General features: G+C 36.6%; 4 protein-coding genes across 6 annotated transcripts in view; 3 read left to right on the top strand and 1 right to left on the bottom strand.

The window, feature by feature from the left end:
• Positions 1-3,151, top strand: part of LOC106304676 (RNA-binding protein 25-like) — a 10,273-nt gene extending 7,122 nt beyond the window's left edge. Inside the window, exons 3-4 of one of the 2 annotated variants that reach the window (XM_013741073.1) lie at positions 1,989-2,329; positions 2,462-3,151. In XM_013741073.1, coding sequence (XP_013596527.1) covers positions 1,989-2,329; positions 2,462-2,592 — 472 coding nt within the window. In that variant the 3' untranslated portion in view covers positions 2,593-3,151. The remainder of the gene's footprint in view (positions 1-1,988; positions 2,330-2,461) is intronic. The other variant, XM_013741072.1, reaches the window with a different exon arrangement.
• Positions 3,152-4,068: 917 nt separating this feature from the next.
• On the top strand, positions 4,069-6,533 carry LOC106306616 (metal transporter Nramp4). Its single transcript, XM_013743291.1, has 3 exons — positions 4,069-4,718; positions 5,027-5,163; positions 5,384-6,533. Exons 1-3 carry the CDS (start codon positions 4,195-4,197, stop codon positions 6,256-6,258), a joined length of 1,536 nt encoding a protein of 511 aa, XP_013598745.1. The 5' UTR covers positions 4,069-4,194; the 3' UTR covers positions 6,259-6,533.
• Positions 6,534-6,992: 459 nt separating this feature from the next.
• Positions 6,993-9,706, top strand: LOC106304500 (U-box domain-containing protein 2-like; the record flags this gene model as incomplete). 2 transcript variants are annotated; one of them, XM_013740906.1, is given in 4 exon segments in its annotated part: positions 6,993-7,181; positions 7,261-7,356; positions 7,828-9,489; positions 9,571-9,706. In XM_013740906.1, coding segments are annotated over 4 exon segments (2,007 nt in total), but the record flags the coding sequence as incomplete, so codon positions are not given.
• A 1,328-nt stretch (positions 9,707-11,034) lies between these two features.
• Positions 11,035-12,137, bottom strand: LOC106305784 (histone H3.v1). The gene has a single exon (XM_013742167.1). It carries the CDS (start codon positions 12,097-12,099, stop codon positions 11,191-11,193), a length of 909 nt encoding a protein of 302 aa, XP_013597621.1. The 5' UTR covers positions 12,100-12,137; the 3' UTR covers positions 11,035-11,190.
• Positions 12,138-12,935: the final 798 nt, after the last annotated feature.

The raw sequence follows: 12,935 nt of genomic DNA, 5'->3' as shown, positions 1-12,935 counted from the left end.
GTTGTCCATCCGGATAACATACCATATGCTGGAAAGTCACTTATTGTCCAGATAAGTACTGCTCGCATATAAAAGTTTTCTTTGCACGAAACATCGTATGTCTCAAAACCATGCGCTCATAGTTGTTGTAACTCATATATCAGTTGTTGAAGAAACACGTCTAGTGATCTCTTAGGATGCTCTGGCCCGGGGACGAGAATTGAGAGGAACAAAAACTCTCGTCGCATGCACAAGCTTGGCGGTAAGTTGTACAGTGTCACAATAACTGGCCATAAAGAATAATGTCTTCCACTCTTTCCAAATGGGCTGAAACCATCAGTACATAATCCAAGATAAACATTTCTTCTCTCTTCCGCAAATTCTGGATATGTTGACTGGAAATGTTTCCAAGCCTTCGCATCTGAAGGATGTCTAATCTCACCATTTGTGGAATGCTCTGCATGCCATCTCATTGCTTTTGCTGTGCGCTCACACTGATACAACCTCTGCAATCTTTCCGTCAAAGGAAAATACCACATCCTTTTGAACGGGATCGGAACTCTTCCCCTTGTCTCCTGATAACGAGGTTTCCAACAAAATTTGCAGTTATTCCGTTCCTTATCCGCTCCCCAGTAGATCATGCAGTTGTCAATACATACATCTATCACTTCGTACGGTAGTTGAAGACCCGCAACAAGTTTCTGTACCTTGTAGTATGAACCCGGTGCAAGATTATCCTCAGGTAGAATACCTTTGACAAAATCAATCAGTAATCGCATCCACACATTCTTCAGCCAAATTATAGTCTGTCTTAATACCCATCAATCTAGTTGCAGATGATAAGGGTGAATGACCATCTCTACAACCTTTATATAAAGGTTGTTTTCCGGCATCCAACATGTCAAAACATCTCATAGATTCGGGATTTGGTTCTTCCCCTCTATAATGATCATGTACCATCTGCACAGTACCTACACCATAATCTATATTCATTATAGGTTCTTCTAACCTAATATCAGGCTGAGGTTAGCTAACGGGCTGAGGTTCGCTAGTACTACCATATTCATAACCAGTTTCCTCATAAAGATATCAAGCTTTATAATTACGTGAAAATCCTCTCATATACAAATGAGTCCAAACTTCAAATTCTCTTATAATCCTATTATTATTGCAAGTAGAGCAGAGACATCTTAACATACCGGTTTTTGCATCCGGTTGCTGTTCAACAAGCTTCATGAATTCTTTAATCCCTTGAACGTATTCTTCCGTAAGTAAATTGGTGTTGGGATCCATATGAGGTTTATCCATCCACGAACGATAATAAACTCCTGAAGACATGATTTTCTCGGAATTGTTGTTATTAGAGAGAGTGAGGAGAGAATAAGGAGTGAATGAGTTGAATGAGGAGAGGTTGTATTTATGGGAAATTGCTTACGGCAGTCCGACGACATTCCGACGGAATTCCGACGACATTCCGACGGAATCCCGATGACCCTAACGGTCATATCCGTCGGAATTCCGTCGGTATTTTCCTATCTCAACGACTATAAAATGGTCATATGTATTTGTCGGCAACAGTCAAAAGGTTCGTCAGAAATTCGTCGGTATATACCGACGAACTTCCGACGACAGCGACGGTTATATTATTGATCGTAATGTCGTCGGAAAGTCGTCGGTATATACCGACGAATTTCCAACGAACGTAACGGTTATATATTTAATCGGAATGTCGTCGGAATTGCGTCGGTATATACCGACGCACACTCTTTAGTCGGAAAGTCGTCGGTATATTCCGACGAATTTCCGACGAAGTAGTATTTTTTGTTTTCGTCGGAATGCCGTTGGAAAATCGTCAAATTCGTCTGACGACTTTGTTGTCTGTCGGAATATAGCGTGCTTTCTTGTAGTGTTTTGCTGTGTTACTCGTAGCAGGGGGCAGCGGACATTGACGAGGATTTCTCATTCTTTCAACCGTTGGATCTAATCTCAAAGGATGTAAACGAGTTGCAGGTGATGCTGAGGGAGATGAAGAGGAAAGAGAGGGATAAGGAGGACAAGAACAGAGAAAGATCTAAAGAAAATGACAAGGAGGTTGAACGAGACCATGATGGAGCTCGCAGCCGAGTCAGGGAAAAGGATGGGCATGAGAAACACAAGGAGCGAAAAAGGCAAAGGGAGAGGATTGAACGGGAAACATTGGAGAGGGAGAGACTGAAATTAGAGAGGGAAAGCGAGAAGATAGAGAGGGAAAGGGCCCATGAAAAGCAGCTTGGAGATGGTGATAGGGACATGGCTATTGACCAAAGTGAGAAAGAAAACGCTGGAGATGAAGAGCATGGCCGTTCTTCGGGTCGGTCTTCATAGTTTGTTTTTCTGTGTTTTTATTGTTGAAACTTTTGTGGGATGAATCATATGTGAGAATAACATTTTGTAATCCAGATACTAATATCTGTTTAATTTTATTTGATTTGAACTGCTGCAGAACTTATGGATATCACCATGACTCCTACATCTCTGCCGTCTCAAATTCCTAATTCTGATGTTAGGATTCTGGAAGGACATACCTCTGAGGTACCTTTTTTAGGTATGCTGACGTGTCGTATCAGGATTTGATGCAACTGCTCTATTATTATAATGTAGATTTAAAACAGAAAGTGGTTAGTTACTGCAAATTGAGAGCTACTATTAAGGAACACAACTATAAAGACTTTGGAGACAAAAAGCCGGTCTTTAAGTCCGTCGTGCGCCCCGGTTAGGTGAAAACAGTGGAGGTGGATGATGGCACGTGGCGGGAGCTGACAGAGTCGTGTAACCACCACGCCAAACACGCTTCTTCTTATTCCTAACCCCTTTCCTTTTCGTTACTACTCACCACGTCCTCAAACATTTTTCTAATAACCCAGTAAATTCCAAACTCTATAGAAAATTAGTATTTGGAGATTGTAAAATGAAAAAGATTTGCAATTGTCCATTTTTCTTCATTAATCAAAAAAAAGTTTAAATATATGGCGTAACGAATAGGAAAGCCTTTTTATTATTTTTTAAATAAGAGTTGTAAATTCTGTAGAGATAGTGATATTCCCAAGAAAGAAAAAAAGATTCGACAATCCCAAGCTTCACACGATCTCGTGAGTTGTTGACAAAACTAACCCCTCTGCGCTTCTCTACGATTCACGAGGTTTGATTGTTTATAGTTTTTGTTTTAGTTTTTGGTTTTTGATCCAATCAAGTTTTAACTTTTAGTTTTTGTTTTTGTAAAAATCATTTCACTTGCCAATCAAGTTTTTTAACAAATAGATTCCTTAAAATTTAGGAAAACTAGTTTTTCAAAATTTCAACCAATTTGTGAAAAAAAAACCAAAAACCAACTTTTGTGGGTTTTCAATATAAAAACAAATTTTGTTTATTTTTTTATAAAATACTATATTTTAATTAATTAATAATTAAGTAAATAATATTTTCATAAAGATAAAATTCCCATACAATTTTTTTATCATTTAACATTAATGTAAAATAATTTATGTGTTCCATATATGTAAATAAATATAGATAATTTTAGTATTAGTTGTAACCAATTAATTATTAATATCTATAAATAAATTATTGAATAATTTTATTATACATACTAAAGGACAACTAAAAATTATAAAATATTTTATTAATGAAATATATTATATTAATTTGAAAAATAGCCATTCAATTTCTAAAAAACGAAAAATATTTCATGTAATAAAATTTATAAATAGTTTCAAAATTTTGAAATATTTAATTTTTATAATTTATAAATATTTTATTAATTATATTTAAGTATAACACTTAAAAACAAAATAATTTAAAACCTGGTAATGTTTTTATTTTAAATAACATCCACTATATTTTGATAAATTTTAATGGTAATTGTTTTAAAAATTATTATTTTAAAACAATGTATTGCTTATTTTATAAAAAAAACTAAGAATACAACAAAACCAAAATCTAAAAACCAAAAACCAAAAACCAAAACTAAAAGGTAAAAATCAAAAACCAAAATCTAAAAGCTAAAAACCAAAAACCAAAATCTAAAACCAAAATCTAAAATCCAAAAACTAATACAAACAATCATCATCGTCTTAATCTTATCTACCATTAGTCTCCTTGATTATATAAGACGACAATAATAGTAACAACCAGTAGCAGCAGCAACAAGAAAGGACAGGCACCGCAGTTACACTCAAGATGTCGGAGACAGAGAGAGCGCGTCCTTTACTAGCATCGGAGGAGAGAGCCTACGAAGACACCGAGAAAGTCCACATAGTCGGAGTAGACGAAGAAGACGGCGCCGATTACGACGACGAGCTCGGGAACTCACCGCGCTTCTCATGGAAGAAGCTATGGCTATTCACCGGACCCGGGTTCCTCATGAGCATCGCTTTCCTCGATCCGGGCAACCTGGAGAGCGATCTCCAAGCCGGAGCCATCGCTGGATACTCCCTGATCTGGCTCCTCATGTGGGCGACCGCCATCGGGCTTCTCATTCAGCTTCTCTCTGCTCGCCTCGGCGTCGCCACGGGACGACATCTGGCTGAGCTGTGCCGCGAGGAGTATCCCACTTGGGCGAGGATGGTGCTTTGGATCATGGCGGAGATTGCTTTGATCGGTGCCGATATTCAGGAAGTCATCGGAAGTGCGATAGCTATCAAGATCTTGTCTAATGGGTTGGTTCCTCTTTGGGCTGGTGTTGTTATCACTGCTTTGGACTGGTTAGTTTCTCAGTTATTCTATTTTTGTTACTTCAACTAGAAAAAACCATGAATTCTAACTTGGATATGAATCGAGCAAAGCTAGCTAAGTGTAGTTTAATTTGAGAATTTTCTTTTTGTTTTAGTCTACTCTTGTAATTGAAATCTTTATTCTTGTTTGGGGTTTGATTATATAAAATTTCAATTTAAAAAAAAAAAACAAAAAAATAGAAAAATCCTTCCGTTTTGAAACTTTAGGTTTGTTCTTGATCTTGATTCTGGAAGATGTTAGAATGGATTTTAACACTATTATGTGTGATTGATTGCAGTTTCATCTTTCTATTTCTGGAGAATTATGGAATAAGGAAGCTAGAAGCTGTGTTTGCTATTCTTATTGCAACCATGGCTCTTGCATTTGCTTGGATGTTTGGTCAGACGAAACCCAGTGGAACTGAACTCCTTGTCGGTTAGTTATAATCTTCTAAACATTTTTATTCTTTTGTTTGGAGAGGAGAAACCAATGTTCAAGAAATCTCTAGGTGGATTAGGCATTTTATAGAATAGGTGGGCGAAGAAGGCCTAGACTGTTTTTTTAAAAAAAAATCGTTTCGTTCGGACCCGATTTGCCTGAGTTCGAACACTGGAAGAAACTAAAAATGGTAACTTTTTTTTTTTGTTCAACGCAGGAGCATTGGTCCCAAAACTCAGTTCCAGGACAATAAAACAAGCTGTTGGAATCGTGGGATGCATTATCATGCCTCACAACGTCTTCTTGCACTCTGCGCTTGTTCAATCGAGAAAAGTTGATCCCAAAAAGAGATTCCGTGTCAAAGAAGCTCTCAAGTACTACTCCATCGAATCCACCGGTGCTCTCGCGGTTTCCTTCATCATCAACGTCTTTGTCACCACCGTTTTCGCCAAAGCCTTTTACGGGACAGACATAGCGGACACCATCGGTCTTGCAAACGCAGGACAGTACTTGCAGGACAAATACGGTGGAGGGTTTTTCCCTATACTCTACATATGGGCGATAGGAGTCTTGGCAGCTGGTCAGAGTAGTACCATCACAGGCACCTACGCAGGACAGTTTATAATGGGAGGGTTCTTGAACCTCAAGATGAAGAAATGGGTTAGAGCGTTGATCACAAGAAGCTGCGCCATCGTCCCGACAATGATCGTGGCCCTTGTTTTTGATTCTTCTGATTCTATGCTTGATGAGCTTAACGAGTGGCTGAACGTTCTTCAGTCTGTTCAGATCCCTTTCGCTGTTATCCCTCTGCTTTGTTTGGTGTCCAACGAGCAGATCATGGGGAGCTTTAAAATTCAGCCTTTAGTGCAGACCATCTCGTGGATCGTAGCTGCTCTTGTGATTGCTATTAATGGGTATCTGATGGTGGATTTCTTCTCAGGAGCAGCGACAAGTGTGGTTTTGCTGGTGCTCGTGATCATATTCGCTGTTGCTTATGTGGTGTTTGTTCTTTACCTTATCTCAAGAGGCCTCACGTATACTCCTTGGCAGCTAGTGTCGTCGCAGAAAGTGACAGAGAGGGATGATGAGTAAGTAAAAAAAGCAAAGACTCTTTTTACTGAATGGGAATAAATCTGAAAAACTGAAACAAACAATAGAAAGTTGGTTTCATCAGTAGTATGGTAACAATGTCATGATATGTATTTGTAATATTGGTGTTTTATGGTTTAGAGCATAGACTTTGTGTAAGAATATATTCAGGACTTCCTTTCTTTTTTTCTTAGAATCTGAAATGTATCCTTTGTTGAAAAATTCCTATATTTGTTGGAGTTTTAGCTGAATAAAACGGTAATAAGAAGCTTGTTTTTTCCACAACAAAAATATCCCCAGATTCAATTAGAAAGTCTAAAGATTATTAAGATACATGACATGAATATCAAAACACAGGAGCAGCTCTTCCTAATCCAAAACCCCAAAACATTAACTAAAGTCAAAAATAAAATAAATAGGTTTTGAATATATGTGATTCTTACATAAACACACTCCTAAACAATGTTTGACGTAAGAGACTCGACAATAGCCTAACACATTTATTAAGAACCAAAAATAAATAAATTTTGTAACGACTAAGCAGACCACTAATAATAAGAGACTGAAACTGTCATTTGCTATCGGATGCACAACACTATAAACTCATGTTCTTGTTTTTTTATTAACATAACTCAAAGGTAAATATGGAGGAAGTGTCTAGGTTAAGAACTCTTGTAGATAACATCTCCTCATATCTAAGTATATCGTCATCAACGAACAAGTTATTTTCAAACCCTGCTCATAAGTACTACAGCAGAGGAGAAGAGATTGCAAAGCTTCTTATGCCTTTTCTTGACAACCTTGTTGCCTCTGATGCGTCTCCTAACGAATTTCTTAACAATGGCTTTGAAGAGTTATCTCAATACATTGATGAGCTAAGAGAGCAGTTTGAGAGCTGGCAACCTCTTTCAAGTAGAATCTTTTATGTAAGTAAAGAAACAGCCAACTCTTCTCTTAGCTAATGTGTTTTTCTCTTTCCTAGCTACCTATCTTGTGTATCACCAGGTTCTTAGAATTGAATCATTAGCATCAAAGATGAGGGAATCAAGTTTGGAAATCTTTCAGCTTCTCAAACACTTACCTGGTGATTTGGTTTCAGAGGTAGTATAGTCTCAATGTTCAAGAATCTGTGCGTAGTGTTCTTTAGGTTCTACTAACTGAACTGGCTCCAGAATCGAGCTTGTATGAATTCTTTTGAAACATTTGAATGGGGCTCCCATTTATAAGAGTCCCCACTTTTTTTTTAAAGTTATATGTATCTATATTTTGGTATAATGACAAAAAAATATTTATTGCAAAATAAAAAAAAAAACAAAAAAAATTAGTTCATGAAAATGATTAAAAAATATTGATAAATTTTATATTATTATGATTTAGATAAAAAAAATAAATGTTGACAGAAAAGGATAAAAATAAATAAATTATTATACTTTTAAAACTGTGTGTTTTAAAAGTAAACAAATTCATCTACAAAATTTGTAAAAATATTTAAGAATCTGTAAATATTTTATTTCGAATAGAATTCCCACAATCTAAGGACTGGTTCTGTCTGGCTCTTGTTTAATGTTGCAGGACTGCATAGAACTGGTGAAGTTAGTGGGAAGAGAGGAAGTTTCGTATACTATTGATCGAGCTCTGATAGATCAAAGAAAAGGTGTTGAACTTACTCCAGAGGTTCTGCTGAAAATTGCTGAGAGTGTTGGTTTGAGATCAAACCAGGATATTCTGATCGAAGGTGTGGTACTTACAAACTTGAAGGAAGATGCTAAGCTTGTCAAGAACAACATCAAAGCTGGTTTTATAAAGGGATTGATGTATCTGACCAAACAAATGCATGATTACCTTGCCAAGATAGAGCAGTCTCAGTTACCTTCCGACTTTTTCTGCCCTCTATCACTTCAGCTTATGACTGATCCTGTCACTGTGGCATCTGGTCAAACATATGAACGGGCTTTTATCGAAAAATGGTTTGACACGGGACTCATGGTTTGTCCAAAGACAAGGCAGGCTTTGTCTCAGACCACTTTGACACCTAACTTCACTGTCAAGGCATTCATTGCCAACTGGTGTGAATCAAACAATGTCAATCCTCCTGATCCTTTGGAGTTGATTCAATCAAATCAGCCTTTCCCTCTTCTTGTTGGATCAGGTTCAAGAGGTTCTCTGCCTCTTCCTGTAATGGATGATACACTTAAGTGCAACCATACAGAATCTGTAGATGCTAGCAAATGCGAGGAGCTGCATCAGGTCTTAACTAGGTCTGCTTCTGCACCAGGCATTGTCTCTAAAGTGGTTTCCAAAGCCAATAGATCGATCTTACAGGCACCGGTTGAAACTGTTCCTCAGCCCTGTATCATCCCAGCTACCATAAAAGAAACTGGAAGCAGTTCAAATATGGAAGCAGAAGAAACTGGAGGCAGTTCAAGTATGGAAGTAGAGGTGAAGAAACTGATTCAGGATCTCAAGAGTTCTTCGTTAGATGCACAAAGAGAGGCCACAGCTCAGCTCAGGCTACTGACAAAAGACATTCCAGACAACCGCACTGTGATTGCAAGGTGCGGAGCAATCGCTGCGTTAGTCAATAAGCTTTACTCCATGGACAAGATGATCCAAGCGGACGCTGTGACATGCTTGCTCAACTTATCCCTCGACGACAGCAACAAAACCGTCATCGCGTATAGTGGAGTATTCAAGCCGCTCGTTCACGTTCTCAAGACAGGAAACATGGAAGCCAAAGAGAACTCAACGAGAGCTCTAGTGAGCTTGTCTAAAGCCGAAGAGAACAGGACAAAGATGCTAGAAGCAGGAGCTATAGAGCCACTTGTTAGGCTCATGGGTAATGGAAGTCCCAGAGGGAAGAAAGACGCAGCCACGGCTCTAACCAACCTCGCCACGCGCAACAAGGAGAAAGAGATGGTGATCAGAGGTGGAGGAGTTAGGTACTTGATCCAGATGATGAATCCTGCTGCTGGAACGGTGGAGAGAGCTGTGGTTGTGTTGGCTAATCTTGCAAACGTGCCAGAAGCAAAGATTGCGATTAGAGATGGAGGAGGGATACCACTATTGGTGGAGGTTGTTGAGTTGGGTTCACCAAGAGGACAAGAGAATGCAGCTGCAGCACTTTGCCTGCTTTGTATGGATAGCTCAAGATTCTGCAACACTGTCATAAGAGAAGGTGCTATTCCACCTCTCGTGGCTCTTACTAGATCAGGAACAGCTAGAGCCAAAGAGAAGGTTCTTTTTCTTTTCTTTTCTTTTTGTTACGTATTTCTTGTTTCGTAATAATAACTGTTTGTATGCTTTTGTTTGTTTCAGGCAAAGAGTCTTCTGAAGTACTTTGAAGCCTTAAAACAAGAGAACCAGAGGCGAAGCTGATCTTAATTTACTTTGCAGGTTTTACTACTAACCTATAGAATTATGATACATCTACATGTATATGATGGTATATTATATATGGAGAACATGTATGCAATGTGAAAGATTATACATCTACATATATATGATGCTATATTATAATTCGTATGGAAAACATGTATGTAATGTTATGTAATGTGAAAAATTCAACAGTGAATATTTAATATGAGAACTGTCTATTGTTCTTTTATTATTTTATCAAAGTAAACTAGTAAAATTAATAAATTTCATCAGTCATGATTGGACCAGTTCAAAATACGACACAGATCGATAAAATAAAAAGATCATAAATTTTTAGATGATATATAAATATATGGTCCTGTTAGAATAAAAAAATTAATAATTTCTATGTATACAGATTATATAGTACAAAACAAATATTATTTTTCATAAAAAAATAAATATTATTTGGTTTATATTTACAATAAATTTATCTCTATTATTTCTTAATATTTTATTATATTTTGATAATATTTAGTGAAATTATGTTTAAATGATATTTAAATTATATGAAATGAAACATATTTCTTATACATCAAATAATATAATAAAAACAATATGAAAATAGAATTTCTAAAATTTAATCAGTATATACAGTAAAGTTAACTATTTTCCTATTTTATAAAAAATATTGTAAAATAAAAATATCTAAAAATAAATTATTTCTAATTAATAACTCCACAGTTTGTTACTCTATACTTTTAATTTCGTTTGAAATTTAGTGGACATTGAACTGATGGGCGGCCCATTTGAAAGTTTCCAGCGAGCTTTGGGTAGATTTTGAAGCCGCCTAATGCACAACTCACACAAGTGAGTTGAGGATTTGGTAGTAAAACATTATATTATACGATTTTGATGGTGAGAAATTTCACGTCTTTGTCTGTATAAACATCATTGCTTTTAATCATGCGAAGCACCACTCCTTATCTATTATGGAAAACAAAAAGAAAAGAAAAATAAAGTTAAGCACACCTATATGATATTTCACTTTCACATCATTCTCGTTTCTTAAATGATGTTTCACTTTCATACCATCTCATATACGTGTATGCATCTCTCTTGTCTTACTAGTCTTCAATTAAACTGAACTTTAAAAAAGTTTTTTATGAGATTGATATAGCTAGATGAATGTGTAGTGCACCTTCAAAGGTTGGATTGGGAATTTTTTTGTGTAAACTTGGATGATTTGAGCAGAATAATTGAAATTATGCGTATATTATAGAGATGATAAGAGAAAATGTGACTTAAAACTTAGCTAAAATATAAATCATATGAAGTAAACTGAACTATATAATTGATAATTAGCCACTAACATACAAAAAGAAAAATGTGATTTAAAACTTAGCTAAAATATAAATCATAATGAAATAAACTAAAGTATAATTGACAATTAGCCACTAACATACAAAAAGATAATTACGTAGGAAATGATTAAACACAAAAATACATTTAAATTAAAATAGTAAAGACAAAAAAAAAAAATGAAACAGAGAAACAAGAATGTGTCTTTTGCTCGAATAATCACGCCAAGCTTCTTCTGCCATGGTCAACGACAGAACCTACCTGTGATAACTCTTTCAACCACTCAAACGTTCTCTTACGCGCAACCGCTGTTTTCTCCTCCTTCTTCGCCGTCTTCTTCCTCTGTTTCTCCCCCGTCTCACCGGAGACACTGATTTTCACCGGTACGACCGTCTCCGTCACCACCGAGCACTTGCAATCCGCGAACAGAAAGCTTCTTGTCCGGTTCCTCGATCTGGATTCTCCTGTTTTCTTCGAATTCGAGCTCGTGCTTGTGCTGCTGCAGCTACTGTTCCGACTCACTGAAACTCTAGCGTTCGTCGCCGTTCGGAGCTCGATCTCCGGCGTGCGGACGAGTCCTAGCCGGAGAAAATCCCAAATCGAAGATGACTTGGGGTTTCTGATTGAGTTCACCCTCGCCGTCATGCTCGATGATCGTCTGATCTGTGGGTTTGGACTCGGTTGACTGTAGTCGATGAAATTGTTTTTGATTTTCCGGTCTGATCCGGCTCTGGTTCGTCGGAATTCAACCGATTCGGATCTGGTGATTAACCGGTTCGAACCGGCGTCTAAGCTGAAGGAGTGACGTAGAGGCAAGATTCGGCCTTTGGAGAATAATTCGTCTGCGGTACTCATCTCCGGAGCCGGTTCACACGAATCCGACCCGAGCCGAAACGATGACCCGATTTCGAATTCGAACCCGGAATCGATTTCTTCTTCTTCTGACTTTGACTGTTTCGGGAAATTAACTTCCTCGTTAGATAAACTCACCGGCAAATCAGACAGAGACAACGCTTCTTCTTCTTCTTCTTGTGTATCATCTTCTTCTTCTTCTTCTTCTTCTTCTTCCTCTTGATTGCCATGTGAGATCAAAAGGGTTTTTTCTTCCTCCGTACAAGTCCTCCCCATTTTCGAAGCTTCCAACGAGAGACAGAGAGAGAGTTTTTAAATTTAAACACATAACGAAAGAGTGGGCGAATATTTAAAGATGACAAAATAAGTCTCTGTTGAAAAAGTCAAAACGATATCGATCCTTTTCTTTTAGTTATTTTCCCACTAAAACCTATAGTCTTTGATACATAAATTACATGTGTATTGTATTTATTTATACACAGAAAGTATAATAATAATATTTGAAAATAGACATTAAGCCATCGGAAAAAACTGTACTATTTATTTTACATCAAAAGTTATTTCCCATTAAAAAAAATTTCTAACCATAATAAAGATCATGAGAAGAATAAGTCCTAATTTACTAGACATGGTGTTTCTTTTTCTTTTCTTTTTCGCTTAGCATCGTGACAATTGTCTACAGTTGAGCATAGTCTATATTTATTTGCATTTGCACCTAGGGCGGGGCATTTTATCTGTTAAATTTGATTCGATTCGTTATTCGTTTCGATTCGATCTGAAAATTCCGGATATCCGTAAATTTTCGAAGCAAAGCAAATACTAAAAATCAATATCCGTTAAAATCGAAGCAAATCATAAATTTTAAAATTTTGGGAAGCGGATATCCGATCCGATCCGGCAATATATAAATACATGTATATCTTGATTATATTTAAAGCTTTTAATGTATACAATTATATAATTATTATTCTAACATATGATTTGATAAATTCTATTCATATTATTACTTATATAAAAGTATTACATAAAAGGAATAGAATACATTTATGACAATTATAAAAAAATTCTTAAGTTTTGTGTTATTATAATTGTTAACTAAGTTCAAAAAATTT

This window comes from Brassica oleracea, chromosome C7 (assembly GCF_000695525.1).
Source record: "Brassica oleracea var. oleracea cultivar TO1000 chromosome C7, BOL, whole genome shotgun sequence".
Lineage (NCBI taxonomy): Eukaryota > Viridiplantae > Streptophyta > Magnoliopsida > Brassicales > Brassicaceae > Brassica > Brassica oleracea.
Note: the sequence above shows the minus strand (reverse complement) of the source record. Positions and strands in the feature narration are given on the sequence as shown.